General features: G+C 37.4%; 1 protein-coding gene across 7 annotated transcripts in view; it reads left to right on the top strand.

Moving 5' to 3' along the window:
* Positions 1 to 223: 223 nt before the first annotated feature.
* SMARCA1 (SWI/SNF related, matrix associated, actin dependent regulator of chromatin, subfamily a, member 1) overlaps positions 224 to 19,600 on the top strand; it is a 74,675-nt gene continuing 55,298 nt past the window's right edge. For 6 of the 7 annotated variants that reach the window (XM_032330406.1, XM_032330410.1, XM_032330405.1 and 3 more), the window contains exons 1-9: positions 225 to 599; positions 5,177 to 5,263; positions 8,100 to 8,266; positions 8,589 to 8,689; positions 9,197 to 9,297; positions 11,680 to 11,859; positions 16,411 to 16,566; positions 17,705 to 17,836; positions 18,864 to 18,932. In XM_032330406.1, coding sequence (XP_032186297.1) covers positions 426 to 599; positions 5,177 to 5,263; positions 8,100 to 8,266; positions 8,589 to 8,689; positions 9,197 to 9,297; positions 11,680 to 11,859; positions 16,411 to 16,566; positions 17,705 to 17,836; positions 18,864 to 18,932 — 1,167 coding nt within the window. In that variant the 5' untranslated portion in view covers positions 225 to 425. Of the gene's footprint in view, positions 600 to 5,176; positions 5,264 to 8,099; positions 8,267 to 8,588; positions 8,690 to 9,196; positions 9,298 to 11,679; positions 11,860 to 16,410; positions 16,567 to 17,704; positions 17,837 to 18,863; positions 18,933 to 19,600 lie in introns of all 7 variants that reach the window. The other variant, XM_032330411.1, reaches the window with a different exon arrangement.

The raw sequence follows: 19,600 nt of genomic DNA, 5'->3' as shown, positions 1-19,600 counted from the left end.
TTCCTTCTGCACACATCTGCGAGGGGAGCTCAGGCTGACTGTTGGGGGCGTGTGGGAAAGGAGATTTTTAGGGAGCCGCGGGCTTGTGGGTTCCCGCCTCCACCCCAGTCCGCGCCCCATACTCAGGCAACAGTTGGTCGTGCGGGGCCGGCCCGGGCTCTGGGTGGGGAGGGGGAGTCTCGCGATCGTTGAGGGGGGGTGGAGGAAGGGGGGAGGGTGACGGGGGGAGGCCATGACGTAGGGTGGGTGGACGGAAGTGGGGCAGGGTTGAGGGTTATTTAAAGAAGGGGGGGCTGAGCGAAGGGGTTGGAAGCGGAGTGATTCCCCACCCCTGCTCCATCTAGCTCTTTCCAGTGCAGCCACTGCCGCCGCCCAGGAGCCCTCGTCCCCTTCCTCGTCCCCCTTCTCATTCCCGCTCCAACGCCATGGAGCCGGACTCCGCTGCAGTGGCAGCCACCGTGGCACCCGCTAATGCGACCGCCACAATCGTGGTCATAGAGGACGAGCAGCCGGGGCCATCCACCTCTAAGGAGGAGGGAGCGGCCGCCGCGGCCACCGAAGCCACCGTGGCCACGGAGAAGGGCGAGAAAAAGAAGGAGGTAAATAGGAAGGGGGTGTGTGTGTGTGTGTGTGGTGAACAAATCCTGAGTCGGGCCCCTCCGAGGGGCCCAAGCCCTGACCTTTTGGCGCCGACAGGTACCGGCGGAGCTCCGCGGGGATGGGGGCCGAGGGCGCGCTGGGGGTGGGGGGCGGCGGAACAGTCTAGCATTCGTTCCCCTCCCCCTTTCCTCCTTGCCGCCTGGAGGGCGGGGGCGGGGCTGGGCACGGGCGCGGCGCGGGGTGGAGGGTGCCCGTTATCCTGGGAGCTGGGGGCTTTGGAGCCCCTCGACAGCCCCCGGCCCCATTCACATTCCCGGAACTGGGGTAACAGGGTGGGGGATGGGGCTGTGCAGGAAAAAGCCTCCGCCTCTCCCTCTCCTCTTGCTCGCTCCCTCTCCCCCCCTTCCCGTCGGCCTCTGCCTGGGAAATCTGGGCCCTTCAATCCCACACCCGCGCAAAAGGGGTTCTGCTGGGGCTTATTTTTTTAAATTTGAATTTTAAGGTGCTGGTGGTTGGGAGGGGGAGGACGATAGGAGAGGCTTGTTTTTTTGAATGGCATTGTCGGCCTTTTAGGTGGCAGCAAAAAAATCATCCCTTGTTCGTTTGGTCCCTGCCTGCTGAAGCGGGGCTGTCACCCCGAGAAAATGAGCTCTCCGCGTCCTAGCCCCCCTTCCCCCGCAATCCAAACCCCAAACTGAGGAATCGTGGACGCAGGCTTAGGAAAATTTCCAACGTGTGCACCCTCACCCTCTCCTGCCCCGCCCCCGACGGTATAGTGTTTCACTCCAGGGCCACCCAAATGGTCCCCCAATCCGGCCCCAAGCCTTCCAGGCTTCCGCCTCCCTCTCCTAGTGGGCGCTGCTGGCTCCTGGACACACGCAGGCTTTTTATTTTTTTTATTTTTTAATTTTTCTTTAACCCAGCGTCGCTAGGATGAGCTGCTTCTAACATACGTAAGGGAACCGCTTAGACACCTTATTAAAGCCAAATCCAGAAAATATGTATTATTTCCATAAGGCATATCTCATATGGACCAAGACATTCAAATGGAACTATGAAACACGTTCAGATTTGAAATAAAAAATAGGATGGGACATAAGGATTGTTGATGTATAATAAAATTGTAGAATGGATCGTTTATGGGTGGATTTCTTTCCGTTTATGAGTAGACGTATCACAATTAAAAAAACGGTAGGTAATTAAAATTATGCTTTAGAGATCTCAAGTGGCTTTGTCTGAATCATTATCTGATAGGATAGGACCAAATGAAAAGCTTTTGAGGGAAAGTAACACCTTTTGCCGTGAATTAGAGTGATTTTAAATGCAGCAGTTGTTTAAGTGACATATTTTACTGTTATAAGGTTGACTAAACAGAAAGACAGTTGTAGTGTTAAGTGAAAACCATAGAAAACATGCACATTTTAAGATCTATGTGGTACTTGGATCAATAAGACAATATTGTAAAGATGGGTCAAATGCCAAGTGTCAATACAAAATCACATATTGGAGAATTCAGACATGAGTCTAGGTGCTTTTTATTCGTTAGACTGGGCAAAGGTAGGGGCTAAACTGTCTTTTGCATGGCAGTGAAGGTTGCTGAATTTCCAGATTGTGTAAATTTTTTGAATTGTGAAAAGATTGGGAGTCAATAAAAAACCCCGTGTAACGAACACTGAACTGATACATATCTATTAATGAATTAGGTAACCTCATCAGAAATTGCCCTGATAATACCTCATTTGTCTGCTCAGCTTAGGGAAATGAGATGTTGCATGGCAGGAACTTTCTGAGTACCTGAAGTTTATTACTCTAGTCACCAAATCTTTTTTATTTTTCCTGAAAAAGCTAAAGACTACTAAAACATCTACTTAAGTTCTTTCATTTGTATCATTCCTTCAAATAAAGTAATTTGGCAAACATACCCCCCAAATCTAAATAGATTGCTCACTCCCTTGACTCCTTAAGTGATGTACTGAAAGTGCAGATTAACCTGTTCCTCATGTTCATTAGTTATTGTGCTCTGGAAGTTGTATAAAGGCATTTGAGATGCAGGAGGCTGTTTCCCCTCAATTAAATAACCACTTCCAAGACATTTCCAGTATTGTGTTGATTCTCTTAATGATTTTTCTCTCTCCTCCTCCAATTGTAAGGCTGTTAGCTATCATTCTTTAAACACTTCATCTACTTTGATCAGAAAGAGTTTATAATAAAGGACATCGATGTTACAAAACCATAAAACCATTTAAAACTGTAAAAATACAAAGAGACAGAAGTACAAGTGATGCAGTAGGTAGAGGGAAATCATTAGCCCTGTGTGTAAGGAAAAGGGATGTTACTGTGGTGGACTCATGTTTTAGTCCTGGGCTTCTGCCATCCCTTCTTGCTTTTTACATTGTGTCTTCTTCTAGTGATCTTTCCCATGTCATTTGCTGCTGCTTTTATTCTCTGTAGTATGGCAAGCCAGATTATCAAACTTGCTAGAATTGTCTATCAAATAAAGAAAATAGGCTCTGAAGAAGTGCCTCTTGTGATGCGTAATATAGATGAGATTTTGTAGATTGACCTGTGACATTCAGCTACAGAAAGGCATTTTTGCTTACCTTCTGGTTCTAGAATTTACTTGGTTTAAGTGATAGTTGGATAACCTAACACTGGAAGTTGGAGTTGCTGTTTTTGGTAATGAAAGCATCAAGAAAATGGTCATGGTCTTTAAGATAGGGCATCTTGATGACCTTTTGGTATATTCTTATGGCATCTAAACTACCAGATAATAAAATCCACAAGAAATTCATTAGATTATTTTAGTCACTATTTTATCTTGTGTGAGAAGTGTACTTTTGAAAATATACAAAGGAGGTTTAGAAGGTAGGTATTTTAAAATTTGTTGTGGAAGATAGTGCCAATTAAGTAATTACCTACAGCTTTTAATAGCACTGCTCAAGATTAGGAATTTTAATCAGCATATAATTAAATTTTATAGTATTCTACCACAAGGTAGATAAGAGTATTGAGTGAAATTTTTTCTAATTAAAGCTTTAATTTTTCTATGAGTAAAATCTATGTCCCACATTATTAGATATACACTTGTGTATATGAGGGGAAGTAATTTTGACTGTTTTGAAAGTTGAAAACTGGACTTTATACAGCTTTTCAAGTAATGGTAAAGGTGTGTGTGTGTGTGTGTGTGTGTGTGTGTGTGTGTGTTTACCCAGTTTTTCTTTACTTGTTGTTTTGAAAATAAAATCAGATTTAGAGTATATGTGACAGTTTGAAAGTGTGGGGTTGAGGGAATTTTAGCAGTTTTCTGTTCTTGCCCATCCAGGATTATATTAAAAACACCCCACATAGACGATATATACATATGAGGTGCTTAAATCAAGATGGCTATTATTTGGGTTAAGAATAATTGAACAGTACCTGATCAGTGCTTCAAAGTGGAACTCTGACAAGGGTCAAATTCCATAATCTTTGTTTGGATTTTCTCAAAATAGAAATTTCAGTAAATGTTGGAAGACATACTCATTAACTATCGGAGTCATGTCTTTCTTACATTTAAGATCACATTTTGTTGATTTAGAACCTAAATTTTTGGAAACTGGTCGACAAAAAGTCACGATAAAATGGCTTTAGTTTTCACAGACAGATTTGTGTTTTGATTTGTGCAGTCTGTGTTAAAACAAATGCTCTTGGTTCTGGTACTAAGAGGTAGATTTGTGTTTTTATTATTTTATTTCTCCATTTCTTACAGGAAAGGTGGTGTATTTTATATGCCTATTTGTATTTACAAGGACAAGTTTATCTTTACGAAGGATGGTGTGCATAAAATAACCCTCCAGATAATTTCAGTATTTTTAAGAAGCTGACTTATGCCAGTTTTCACTAAATTACAACTTTTTAAATATCAAAAGTTAATAGTTGATAGCCTTGAGAAACTGCTTCTATGAAATGTTTATGTAATATGGTTGAAAATACTTTTCTTTCCAGTTGGAGAAAATTAACATAAACCAAAAGTTAGAAACTGTACTGTTTTATTATTTAAATAGGAATGAACACATTGCATTACATTAAAAAGTTTTAAAGTTCTGATTAGAATATGAAAACAATAAAACGTGTCTTTTCAGGAACAGAAACCACAGTCTTCTTCTGAGAGTCTGGCTTGTTTCCATTACATAAAGAAGTGTTTCTGAGAATTAATATTTACTTTCCTTGAATTTTTTGGTTTGTGGTTGATAATATTAGCATATTCTAGATTTTGAATCTTCTATTCAATGGTCATAGGCTTTTTTATGCTTTAAATTTAAAAAAGGTGAAAAAGGTCAGTGTTTCACCTTTTGGTGTTTAATTAATGTTATTTCTCTGGCTTTAACAAGTCAGATTTTTTCATTGGACCTCAGCTGCACAGAACTGGATTAATTATAAGCCCTGCTTCATGACATGCTCTCATCCTTGGTCTATGTGTTGTCCAGTTTCATTTATTTATTATTTAATTACTTTCACTTTCTTCAGATGCAAATGTTGACCACTTTTAAGATCTTGCTTTGTAATTTGATGGCTTATTTTTTTTTTGAAATTTTAGAAAAATGTTTCTTCATTTCAACTCAAACTTGCTGCTAAAGCTTCTAAATCTGAAAAGGAAATGGACCCAGAATATGAAGAGAAAATGGTAAATATATTCTTGGGTAGGATAGTAAATTACCATAGTTGGTTTTTTCCTTATTGAAGAAACTCAGTCTTAAATTAGTTTCGCCATAGTTGCTTTTTACAGAGGAGATGTGAAAGATTGAAAAAGTATCAGTGTATGTATAATGAATATAGGGTCCTAGATTTTAGAATTGGAAAGTAATTTAATATATAATCAATTATAATGGATTTTTTTAAAAAAATATATTTTTTTTATTTGAGAGAGACAGAGCACAAGCGGGGGGAGGGGCAGAGCAAGAAGGAGAGGGACAAGCAGACGCTCTGCTGGGTGGGGAGCCTAATGCTGGCCTTGGGGCTTGAGGTTTGATCCCAGGACTCAGAGATCATGACCTGAGCCAAAGTCAGACACCCAATGAACTGAGCCACCTAGACAGCCCCATCATAATAGATTTTTTATTGAATAAATGAATCTCTTTGTTTTCATATGAAAGAATAAGGATCAGAGAAACTATATGGACTAGTTGGGAACAGAAGTCTCATCTCTTCACTTTTGTTAGGTGCTCTTTATCCCATAATAAGATTTTTAAAAATATCTTATTTATTTGAGAGAGAGTGCAAGAGAGAGCATGAGAGGGCACAGAGGAGTGAGAGGGTGAGGGTGAAGCCGACTCCCCGCTGAGCAGGGAGCCCATCCGAGATGATCCCAGGACCCTGGGATGATGACCTGAGCCGAAGGCAGATGCTTAAGCAACTGAGCCACATAGCTGCCCCCAATATATTTTTTTAAAGATTATTTGAGGGGTGGGGGAGGGAGAAGGAGAGAATCCTCAAGCCAACTCCCTGCTGAGCCCAGAGCCTGGTGTGAGCTCCATTCCAGGACCCTGAGATCATGACCTGAGCTGAATCAAGAGTCAGACACTTAACTGACTGAGCCACGCTGCCACCTCCATCATAAGATGTTTTAAGCTAAAAATACTGTCTCCACTAAGTGAACATAATCAGTGGCAGCATCAGTATGGCTGAAAGAAAGCAGGTCACAAAGCCAGACTGATATTTTTTTTTCTTCTTCTCTTCTTGCTTTGGATATATTAATGTTATACATTGTAAAGCATGTAATATAATAATACATTTTCTGGAGGAAAGGAGATTAGCCCAATACCTGGAAACATTACATATTTAAGCAGTATAATCTCAGTTATGCCCACCTACTGCTTTGCCATAGATTTAAATTAGTTTTTATTAAAAAAATTTTTTATTCACTAAAATCCATATTTTAGGGGTGCCTGGGTGGCCCAGTGGGTTAGCCCTCTACCTTCGGCTCAGGTCATGATCTCAGGATCCTGGGATAGATCGCTGCATGGGGCTCTCTGCTTAGTGGGGAGCCTGCTTCCCCCTCTCTCTGTGCCTGCCTCTTGTCTACTTGTGTTCTCTCTCTCTCGTCAAATAAATAAGTAAAATCTTAAAAGATAAAATCCATATTTTAGCTTTCATTTTAGTTGGAACTGAACTTTTTGGTTGAGGGGTTGTTTTTGCAATAATATTATAAAAATAAGTAGAGATGAAGTCTATTTTTTGGCTGTTCCTAGTGATTTTACCAAACTCCATGCCTAAATGTCTAAGGTCACGTCTGATGCAGACAGTTAATGTTTTAACAACTCTAAAAACAACATTCCAGTGAGGGTAACATAAAATGGAAAAGTTTGGCCTCCTTCCAACTTCTGGTCTGAATGTACTTGTCTAATTCTTGTGTTTATGTTAAAGAACTCTTGTACTTTTCTGGTGTTATTAGTTATGCAGCCTTCATTAGCAATCAAATATTCTCTTTCCTGTGGTGAGAAAGTGATTGGGAATTAAAAGATCATTTTCATTTTTTTCTTTATCTAGAATGATGTATATATCTTTTGGTTTTCTAAGATTTTTTTATTGAAGTTCTATTTCATTAATGTGGTATAAGCTACACAGCCTTTTATAATTTATTGAGAAATTATAAAACACACCAATTTTTAACAGTTAATATATATTAACTATTTTTACTTACATGTGTGTATATATTTTTCCTCCAAATTGTGCTCACTTTTTATATTATTAGCATAAAGTACAATTTTCCAGGGGCACCTTTGTGGCTCAATCATTTAAATGTCTGACTTTTGCTCAGGTCATGATCTCGGGGTCCTGGGATCAAGGCCCACATCCACTCTCCCATGTGGGGAGTCTGCTTGTCCCTCTGGCCCTCTCCCCACGCTTGCACTCTCTTTCTCTCTCTCAAATAAATAAAATCTTTAAGAAAGTGCAATTTTCCAGATCACTGTAAATGAAGGGAGAAATATTTATTACATTATTTTACCATGCATTCACAGTATTTTGAGATAAGATGATGCTGTATTCTAAGATATTAATTATTCCTAGATGCATAGCTAATAATTTATATTTCTGTATTTAGAATATAGTTTATATTATGATGCTTTATTTTGTTCACTAGGAAAAGAAAATCATTATGTTTTGGAAAGAAGATTTGCTTTTTGGCCCTGATTCTTTAAGCAGGGTACTTTTAATTGGGACATTTACTGCTGTTAGATCACTTGGCTTCTCTCCAGACTGTCTGAAAACGTCATTTTCAAATTTTGCTTACTAGCTATGGGAACTTGGGCAAGTTAGTTACCCTCTCCCTACTTTACTTTTATCATCTGTAAAATGGAGATAATATTAGTACCCACCTCATAAGTTTACTAAGAAAATTAAATGAGCTGTATGTTTAAAGTGCTTAGAACATAGTAAAGTAGCAGGGCAATTTAAGTGTTTGTTAAATAACTTCGAATAAGAAAGAGAGTCATTACTTGTTCTTTTGTTTTGTACATTAGAAAGCAGACCGAGCGAAGAGATTTGAATTTTTATTAAAGCAGACAGAACTTTTTGCACATTTCATTCAACCTTCAGCACAGAAATCTCCAACATCTCCTCTGAACATGAAATTGGGACGTCCCCGAATAAAGAAAGATGACAAGCAGAGCTTAATTTCTGCTGGAGAGTATGTTGGCATCTCTCTCTACTTTATTCCCTCTCTTCCTCCTGTTTCCACCTGTCCCTCCTCTTATATTCTCATTCCGTCTTTTCTTATTCAGTATAATTCTGTATTTAAAAAATAAGGTTATTGTCAGTATAAATAAGTTTTGGAAGCAACAATTTTTCCTCACTAGAAATCAAGAAAAATGTATGCTGGTTCTATCAACTTCTAAGCAAGACCTTAGAACCACTTTTGTTTTCATGACAGACATTAACAGTGTACAGTAGTAGCTTAATTGACAGCTTAATATTTGGGATGAATATAAGGATATTTCTTTTCATTTCAGCTACCGCCACAGGCGCACAGAACAAGAAGAAGATGAAGAGCTACTCTCAGAGAGTCGGAAAACATCTAATGTGTGTGTCAGATTTGAGGTGTCACCTTCATGTAAGTATCTCATTATGTTGGTATTTTTTTCTAGTTTGGTCTTAGAAAAATTATTCTTGATTGTATTTTTTTTAAAGATTTTATTTATTTATTTGACAGAGAGAAATCACAAGTAGATGGAGAGGCAGGCAGAGAGAGAGAGGGAAGCAGGCTCCCTGCCGAGCAGAGAGCCCGATGCGGGACTCGATCCCAGGACCCTGAGATCATGACCTGAGCCGAAGGCAGCGGCTTAACCCACTGAGCCACCCAGGCGCCCTCTTGATTGTATTTTTAAAAATATTTTATTTATGTATTTGAGAGAAAGATCACGCATGAGAGAGCACGAGGAAGGGGGCAGAGGAAGAAGCAGACTCCTCACTGAGCAGGGAGCCACCAAGGGGGCTCAATCCCAGGACCCCAGGATCATGACCTGAGCTGAAGGCAGAGGCTTAACCAGCTGAACCACCCAGGCACCCCTGTATTTGACTGTATTAATGAAAGTATGAGACATTTTGATTTCTTTTTCAGATGTGAAGGGAGGACCACTGAGAGATTATCAGATTCGAGGGCTGAACTGGTTGATCTCTTTGTATGAAAATGGAGTCAATGGTATCTTGGCAGATGAAATGGTAAGGAGTCGATAGCTAAAAGCACAATATCGGTTTTCAATTTTTAAGTAAATTTGAAATACCTGAGCTGTATTGCCTGCCCCCCTCCCCTGCCCTGAAGGCTAACTGCTTTATTTAGTTACAATGTAAAAGGCATTTGTAAAGTCTAGAATTGTTTCTTTAAGTAACCTCAAGAACATCTACTTTCACAGGCCACAAAATTCTTAGTGCATTTTCCCCATATGGTTTAAAAGACCTCCTTGTACTTTTGTTTTTGTTTTGTTTGCACTTTGGCTTCCAGGAAACTCAGAGCCAAAATGAATGCCAAAATGGAGACCCTGTGTGACATAATGGCCAGCCCTTCTTTATTTCTATTTTATTATTAAAGTTCCATGTTTTCATTGTAGGCCACCTGAAACCTATTTTCTTTGTAGGTGACCTGAAATCCTTTTGGTAATGAGGTGGGGTATATAAACCAAACACTAAATGAGTGGATGAATAAACCAAACAATAATTGATGAAAGTGTGAATGAATGAATATAAGCACCTCAATATGTGAGCAGTCAGAAAGTGAATAGATAGAATAAAAAGAAGTAAAGAGCAATGTTGAGTCCTGATATAGCAGAGTCCTGATATACCAGGTAGGACCTGGGAAATAAGGAATAATGGGTATATAAACAAAATGACCAAAGAGAAAAAGTAAGGCATTTAAGATGCTAATTCAGCAGATCAGGGGAATACATGAAGGCCTAGATTGGTATTTTAAGACCAAATGAGTAAGATAGGATTAAGGGGGAGGAGTTCTAGATCTTTATGACCCAGTGATACTCATATTTATGTGACTCCGGAGCCATATTTGTAATTACTCTTATCCAGAAGAGCCATATGACAATTTATGGTCTATAACATGTAGTGTAGTAGTTGATCCCATAGATGCTGAGGAACTGTTAGATGTGTGGCAGGAGGTCCTTTAAATCAAGGGTCTGTAGGTCCTTATATTCAGTATTCTGGGTTGGAGACTACAGTTAGCTCAGAGGAGGAGAAGCTTGGTTAATTGGATAACAGAAAGACCGTGATTACTTGTCCCAAGCTCCTCTTGGCTGCAGGTTGTCTACAGGATCTAAAGATCCTTCATACTGAAATTATGCTGACACCAGATACTTTTTAATTATTAAAAAAGGGAAAGAGACTTTAATAAGGGGTATAGAAAATTAGGAAAAAAATCAAGAAAAAATTGAAAGTAAATCATAATTATGCTACATAGAAATAATCACAGTTGACATTTTGGCATATTTCATTTAGTATTTTAAGTCCAAATGTATTTATTTTATATAGTTGAGATCATATTTTACATATAATATGATCCTCTAATTTCTTCACATTCACACATTTTCTACATAATTCACATATTTGTAAAAATAATTGTTAATTCTATAATAATTAATCATGGGAAGTTACCATGGTTCTATTCATCTTCTCCCTTATTGCAGGTCATCTGGATGGATGTGTAGTATATATATTGTATATTTAATATATATGGGTTGATATATATGTACATATGGTATGTAATAATACTGTTTTGAGAGCCCTTGTAATTTAGTTTTTCTGCACCTTTCAAAATTACTTCCAGAGGATTCCTAAAAATGGAATTACATGATAAAAGAATTTTAAATATTTTAAAGTTTTGATGCATCTCATTAAGTGAAACATTAGATGGGATAAACCCTATAAAAATAGTTTAAGTCTGGGTTTATGAAAGTAAATATATACCTTGCATAGAGATAAAGCCAGAAACTCTTTTAAAAGGACACACATCATAGAACATCATTCCCTTTCTTATCAGTTAGGTGGTGGGTTTGTGGCGTTCAGTATGCTATTTTTTAAAAAGTTCACCAGACCGGGTGATCTCTAAGGCCCTTTCTGGCTGCAGAGTTCTTTTATGTTCTGTTCTTTTATGGTTCCATAGGTCTTCCAGGGTGTGAGGTACAAGTACAGAGAGTCACAAGTCCCTTGAAATGCATAGTCTGAATATTTCATAATATATAATATCATATATAATAATGTTGGGAACAAGGGGAAAGAAAGACTAGTATCTAAGCAGGCTGGTAAAGGAAATGAGTGTGAAACATATACACAAAATTCCTAATTTTGCCTCTAGAAAAAATTATAAAGTAGACTTCTTTAAGAGGAGTAACAAAGAGCTTTCTAACTGCAAGTCCCCTGGTTTCTTTTTGTACACACAGTAAGTACAAATTGGAATTGTTACTCACTTAAAAAAACAAAAGTCTTTAAATTTTTCCCTATGTGACAGAGTTGACAAATGTCTTTTGTAATGTTATTATAATAAAATGTTTTCATTAAATAAACACTTACGGATTTTTTTTCTTTGTAATGATAATGCAGGGTCTTGGTAAGACTTTACAAACGATTGCTTTGCTCGGTTACCTGAAACATTACCGAAACATTCCCGGACCTCACATGGTTTTAGTTCCAAAGTCTACTTTATACAACTGGATGAATGAATTTAAACGATGGGTCCCATCCCTCCGCGTTATTTGTTTCGTTGGAGACAAGGATGTGAGAGTAAGTGAGAAATAGGTTTAAAGAGGCCATCGAGAATAACATCATTTCTGGGGTTAAGTTGTATGCTATTAACCATAAAAGACATTGAAGTTGACTGCTACTAGTAAGTAACTCTATGTTAGGCTCTGTTGTAAGTGCCTTTTATATATTAATTAATGCTCACAATACTCCTGTGTAGTAGATGTGTTGCTTATTAATAACAGACAGTCCATTACTTTTTAAAAAAATATTTATTTATTTGACAGAGAGAGACACAGGGAGAGAGGGAACACAAGCAAGGAGAGTGTCAGAGGGAGAAGCAGGCTTCCCCGGGAGCCCAGTGTGGGACTTGATCTGGGGACTCTAGGATCATGACCTGAGCTGAAGGCAGTTGTTTAACCAACTGAGCCATCCAGGCGCCCTAGGAACTTGGTCTTTGTAGCTGAGTTTCGCCAGAACTACAGTAACTGAAAGCCGGAATGAAACAGAGTTAACTTGAGTCTAAGAAAACGACTTTGTGACATTAGTATAGACTAGAGGGAGAAGCAGGCCACCCTGGGATCACCACCTGAGCCGAAGACACACGCTTAACAGCTGAGCCACCCAGGTGCCCCCAGACAATCCATTACTATGCTTATCCGCATTTAATTTCAACTAGGTCATTAACCTCAACATTTTTGAGTTGCATTTTGAATAAGTTTTTATAAAAGAATTCCTTATCTACAGTGTGTCTTTTCAGTGACTCTATCATTTATGCTGTTTTGACACCAAAACTGTAAAATTTGCATGACTTAATTTATGCTTAAATTTTTCACTTTTGACTTTGACTTGGTATATATGTATACCTGTAGTGTTCTTGGAATCTTTTCTGTTTGTACAGAGAGCCTTGTGTTTTGTGTTTATGCGTAGACACAACTTTCAGTTTTGGTCTTTGAATAGAAAAATACATATCTGCATTCATTCTTAGATATTAGAAATTCTGAGCTCTTGCTTAAATTATCCATTTGTCAATGTAGTAGGCTACAATTATTTAGGACTGTAGAATTAATCTAAAAGAAATAAATTATGCAAAAATATCAAAATGAATAATCAGCTTAGAAAGCATATTATTAAACTTTGCCTTTATTTTGCCTACAGAGGACAGAGTTTAGAGTAAATTCAATTTTACATATTTAGTTAGGTTATCAAAAGATATCCTCAAAAGAATGGTAACATAGGGGCGCCTGGGTGGCTCAGTGGGTTAAAGCCTCTGCCTTCGGCTCAGGTCATGATCCCAGGGTCCTGGGATCGAGCCCTGCATCAGGGCTCTCTGCTCAGTGGGGAGCCTGCTTCCTCCTCTCTCTGCCTGCCTCTCTGCATACTCATGATCTCTGTCTGTCAAATAAATAAAAAATAAAATCTTTAAAAAAAAAGAATGGTAACATAATGAATTATGTAATTTTTTTCTTATCATTTTGTTTGAAGAAAAATTACTTAAATTTATTTAAATTTAACTTATAAATAATTTAAATATTGAAATAATGAGCTCATAAATTTAGAATTACAGGCCTGATTCTTCCCTATGCCTAATATATCTCAGTGGCGAATTAGTCACTCAGAGCTCGCTCTTATCACTGCTGTTCTTTTCTTTTTTCCTTTTTCCTTTTTCTTATTCTTTTTAAGATTTTATTTATTTATTTATTAAAAGATTTTATTTATTTATTTGAGAGAGAGAGATCACAAGTAGGCAGAGAGGCAGGCAGAGAGAGAGGGAAGCAGGCTCCCTGCTGAGCAGAGAGCCTGATATGGGGCTCGATCCCAGGACCCTGAGATCATGACCTGAGCTAAAGGCAGAGGCTTAACCCGCTGAGCCACCCAGGCGCCCCGAGATTTTATTTATTTATTTGAGAGAGAGACAGTGAGAGAGAGCATGGGAGGGGAGGTCATAGGAAGAAGCAGACTCCCTTGGAGCTGGGAGTCCGTGTGGGACATGATCCCAGGACTCTAGGATCATGACCTGAGCCGAAGGCAGTTGCTTAACTAACTGAGCCACTCAGTCGCCCTCTTTTCTTAGAAAAAAAAAAATTTCTTTATTAGAGAAAGAGAACACGAGTGGCAGGGGGAGGGACAGCGGGAGAGGGAGTAAGAGAGGCTGACTTCCTGCTGAGTAGATAGCCAGAAACAAGGCTCTATCCCAGGACCTGGAGATCTCAACCTGAGCCAAAGGCAGACACTCAGGTGCCCCTCACTGTTGTTCTTTGATGTAATACCAATCCTTATAAAACTTTACATTTCTAAAGTACTGATTTTTGGCTGAAATTATTTCTTGAAGATCATAAACAAAAGAGAAATATGCTATGCTTGTGTTTTCATGTGTCTTAGTAAAATTGTCAGTTGTTTTCAACTATCTTATATGGTATCCAAGGATTTCATGAAATACCTCTGTGAGTTTTGAAGAAAGAGTGGATGTATTTAATTTGTGACTGTCCTATCTCTACCCCAGGGGAGACTGGAATTTTACTGGCAGCTTCAAAATTTTTTCACTTTGAAAACCAATCTTCAAAGTCAGTGTTTTTCATATTGCCACTTGTTAATATCAGGAATTCATGTTGGTGGTGACAACAATTTTTTAAAACATTGAGATACAATAGAATGGAAAATGGCACAGTGTTTCACACATGGTGGGGATATGTACTGCTCCTTTTTTTAAGGATTGCAACCTAAACTATAATTTTACTCTGGGCCATGGGTGAAAGAGTTTGTAAACTGGTAATTATTAATAACATAAATAATGTACTATATTCAACATTTAGAGATTGATGTCAGTATGTATAGAGAAAATCCAGATTATTACTTACAGATAGATTTTGAATCTTGGTGCCATATGGGATAGATATATTGGGTCTTTATAGTTCCTGGTCTTTTGTAAACATTTTATGAGGTCAATATTTTATTAAAATTTGGTGTCAATTATAACAGGTATTTGATTGAGTTGGGTAATTCTTAGTAATACTGTTGATCCAGTTTGATGCTAATGTAGTCCTCAAGTATATAGAGGTATGAATCCCAAGTAGGGTTTTTACATATTTTTTAAGTAGGCTCCACATTCCAGTGTGGGACTTGATCTCATAACCTTGAGATCAAGAGTTGCATGCTCTACCAACTGAGCCAGCTAGACACCCCCTAACTTGAGTTTTGGCCCCTTCCTTTTCTACTCCGGAGTCATCAAAGATCTTGGACATGGAAACAGGAGATCTGGTTTTAGTTCTAGAGTTGCCGTTGACTGTGTGACGTTGAGTGACTCTTGAAGGGCCTTAATTTTGTCACTTATAAAGAGAGCTTTTGGATTATATGATACTAAATATTCTGTCACACAAATTCAAAGTAGGGGTAATTTAATTTAAAAATATGCATATGTTTCATGAAACTATAGGAGGAACCATTAAACTGAGTGTTTCGCAAAATCAAAGAAAGATAAAATATTGGCAAGACTAAAAGCGGTCTAGCACCCTGGTTCTCTTTACGTTGCTTCCAGTTCCCTAATGTCTTAATTACCTTTTAAAATATGACCAATTCCCAGAGTGCAACTGAGACCTCTAGAAAGTCCTTTTTTTGTTCTTTACTTTAGTCCAGGTGATTCTTTTATATATATGGGCATTCAGTAAATACTTGTTGAATGAGTCCACAGTGTGTTTGGTGTGTAACTGACTTTATGAAATAATGAGTTTGCAGTGAACAGTTATTTTGTTTTTGCACTGTAATTTCAGATTTACAGTACTAATCAGAACTTTCTCAATATAGATTTGGCTGTTCCCTGTTAACTTCTGTGGTTTTATTTTGACCTGTAACATCTGGAATTCAGTTTGTACAAGTTGAAAATGCTCTCAGTCAGCTTGGCTACTATTTTGGCCACTGGAAAGATTTAAAAATAGTTCTAAATAGTATCACTATTTTAAATAGTCTCCTGTATTAGATAGAGCAAGTCCCCTTTATAAAATCATATCTGTAGCCTCAAAACAACATCAGGAAGTTCACAAAAGCATTGATGGGCTTTCATAACCTTAACAAAATATGTGACTCATTCCTGCTAGAAAGGGAAGGAACATATTAAGAGATTTCAAAATGTTGAAATCACTCATGTATATTAAGTTCCTTTCATTTGTTAATCTGTGTTGGTAATAGTTGGTAATGCTTGGCTCTTGGTAAGAACATGGTTTTCAGAAGGCAGTTTACTTTGCCCATTTCTTTTTGGACTGTCTAATGAAGAGAGCTTAGTAATGTAGTCCTCTTCTGGTGATAAGATTTTCTCTGGTTCATTGGATATGCTGTAGTCATTTTAGGGAAGCATTTGCTTCCTTTGTTAATGAATGTATTAATATTAATGAGTTATTAATTAACATTAATGAATGTATTAACATGTCATCTAGATAATTGCCCACAGATGTGTCTTTGGGCCTTGGTTTTTCTATCTTTAAAATGGATGAGACTAAATGATTCCCAAGTCTCTTAGAATTATTAATATTCTCTTGATGTTTTAATTCTGTGACCATCTTATCAGTGTGTTTTAATATGAGGAACTTTGTTTTGCATTAGGCTGCTTTTATTCGTGATGAAATGATGCCAGGAGAATGGGATGTTTGTGTTACTTCTTATGAGATGGTAATTAAAGAAAAATCTGTATTCAAAAAGTTTCATTGGCGATACCTAGTCATTGACGAGGCTCATAGAATAAAGAATGAAAAATCTAAGGTAAGCCAGTTTTCAATATCATTGTTAAAGTTTTCTTTTAACTACCATATCTGTTTGTTTACTTCTGTGTATTCAGCATTAAAAAGGGTTGGAAGATTGTGATTTTATTCACAGAATATGAATGAAGTTAGTTTTAAAAATTTTTTAAAGTTTAAATTATTGAATATGAGGCAAATGAAAATTGAGCACAGTTTTTAATATAAAGAAAATTAAGTGTTCATTTGCTATATCTGTTGCAGCCTAACTCTGTTGTGCTACAGTATTTTAGTATTTTGGTAATATTTGGTGTACAAAAGTTATTTGCATTGATTTGGCTTTTATTGAGGAGCCTACCAGCTTATATGTATTCATAAGGATTAGAGAAAAGCATTCGTGGAGTTATCTGATTTCTGTGAATTAGAGTATGGTGTTAATTTTGAAAAATATCAATATTTCTTGCCATTCAACTCCATCAACAGTAGGAAAAGCATCAGTTATTACGATGAACCTCTCTTTGGATCACTGGGCTACTTTGGGAGAAACAGGGACAGAACTGGAGGAAAACCACCAGGTGGATGATACTAATTTCAAATTGAAACTAATACCCAATAAAAAAAGATGCATGTTAGTGAATAATTGTTTGAGTGTTATAAATGTGCATTTTTATTGATAAGGTTGTTGTTCTTTTATGCTTTTGTGCTTTGATTTTCATGGTCTTATATTTAGAAAGTTAAACTAAGATAGGAAAAATGGGTGCAGCTCTGGTGTTTAGCAACTGTCACCAGGCCAAGTTAGAACTTGGCTAGGTATGTAGATGAACATGATTGGCAGGGAGAAGGAGATATTATTGTGTAAAGTGACTAGTCTGGATTCCATGGAGTTTTGACTGTTTCTGTGGACCCAAAATGGAGAAATACATTTTTTGAAGTCAGGGAGAGATCTTAGGTATGACTATGATTTGCATTCTTGTAGGTGTAGAAATGCCTAGAATATTTTGTTTAGTTGTGATTGATTATGGCAATGTCACCTGAGCTAGGATATTTTTCTATAGAAAAATAATTTTCGAGTTTTGTTTTATTCAAAACATAGTTGGATACAGAACTGAATTTTGAGAATTCTAATAAATAAAGTAATGTTAACATAACTGTTATTTTTCTAGCTTTCAGAGATTGTTCGTGAGTTCAAGTCAACCAACCGCTTGCTCCTAACTGGAACGCCTTTGCAGAATAACCTGCATGAACTCTGGGCTTTACTCAACTTTTTATTGCCTGATGTCTTTAATTCTGCAGATGTAAGTTTAAGTCATATGTTTTAAATATAATTTTCTTATGTTCATAGACTTCTGTTTTCAAAGCATAGAATGTAGATTGAAATTTATAATTTTTTCATTTTTAATTCTTTATCTGTGTGTTTCAGTTTTCTCAGAAAAAAGCATTCTTAAGCACAAATATTTTAAATGGGGTTATTTAGAGGAATAATGTTTCTTTTCTTTGAGATTATTCTGCCTGTTAAACTTTGCCTATATCGCACTACTGTCACAACTTCTGAAATGAGATAGGCTGAGTTCATAATTGTAAATTCAAAATTTTCTTTTAATTAAATTGGAAAGGCTTTTTATATACTAGTTTGGCAGGTGGAGTCTTTAAAATGGTCTTTGATTTTTGTAGTCATTAACATTTGGTGAGTACTAAAGAGCTCATAATTAATGTGTGATTCAAAAAACAATATTTTGTAAATGTGTGATTTACATTGTTTTTATCATTAAAATAAGGTTAAGTTAGTGCAGCAAACTGAATTGAATGATGTAAGGACTTTGGAGCCTTATTTTCCTCATTACTGATATTAATTGGTAATGAAAAGTACCAAGTTCTGTTATCCATTGCTTTATATACCTTATCTTGCTTTGATTTATTTTTATTGTTTAAAATTTTTGTTGTCATTATGTGCCTTCAATTTTATATTCTTACTCCTACTCCAAACTCTTTTTAAAAAATTACTGTGGCATGTTAGTCACTATACAGTAACTTTTAACTAGATGTAATGGTACTATGGTATGCGGAAGCCTAATAAAAGTATTTTAAGGAAACAGTGCTGGTGGAGTTCAAATTTTAACTCCCTCAGTATTTTAGCTCTTTTTGAGAAATAAATAATATTGACCATCACAGTAAATGTATTTTTGAAAGTGTTTTTAAAATTAAATACTGTTGTGTCATTTTACAGGAATTTATACAGTATCGAGTTTATTTAAAAACAAAAACAAAAACAAAAAACCAACCAACCACCTGTGTGCTTACTGCAGTATTTTCACTCTTCCACAGGACTTTGACTCTTGGTTTGACACTAAAAATTGTCTTGGTGATCAAAAACTTGTGGAAAGACTTCACGCAGTAAGTAATAGGCAAGAGAATTTAGTAATTAAATATATATTCCAAGCTAGAAAACAAACTGCCATAGACTCTGAACTTGTAGGTTTACCTCCTGGCTCAGTCTCACTGTGTCTCCCTCACAGTCATTCTGACAGCCTCTTTGGGAAATAAACTGTGCTCTCTTTTTAGCCTGTCTAGGAAAGAGCCTTTTTGCTTTAGCTCTCCTGCATGGATAATGTGGTCCTCTCCAGTTGAGGCTGTTCATATTCCCATACCCCACAGGTCCTTAAGATGGCATCTGTATTTTCCTAGTTCCCCAGTGCCACTTGTAAGCCACTGGTTCTCCACCATCATGTATAGGACTTATCCTTTAAGGTGAAGTTATCTTGCAGGTCCCCCTTCCACCCTCTTCTCTGTCATCCACTCTTCTCCAGGTGACCCCTCACATTCATTAAATACCAGTTTTCAATTCTTTGATAACAACTTCTTGTCTCCTTTTTTTAGCTCTTTCACTCATGTTACTCCCTTCTGTACTTATTCTATTACCTTACAGAGACCTCCAGTCCTTGGATCCCTGCTTTTTCTCATCCATCACCTTATTTCAGACTTTACTTTTTAAATAATCTCTATACTAAACATAGGGCTTGAACTCACAACCCCAAGATCAAGAGTTGCAGACTCCACCAACT

This window comes from Mustela erminea, chromosome X (genome assembly GCF_009829155.1).
Source record: "Mustela erminea isolate mMusErm1 chromosome X, mMusErm1.Pri, whole genome shotgun sequence".
NCBI classification, from domain to species: domain Eukaryota; kingdom Metazoa; phylum Chordata; class Mammalia; order Carnivora; family Mustelidae; genus Mustela; species Mustela erminea.
This window is presented reverse-complemented; position numbering and strand designations above follow the sequence as displayed.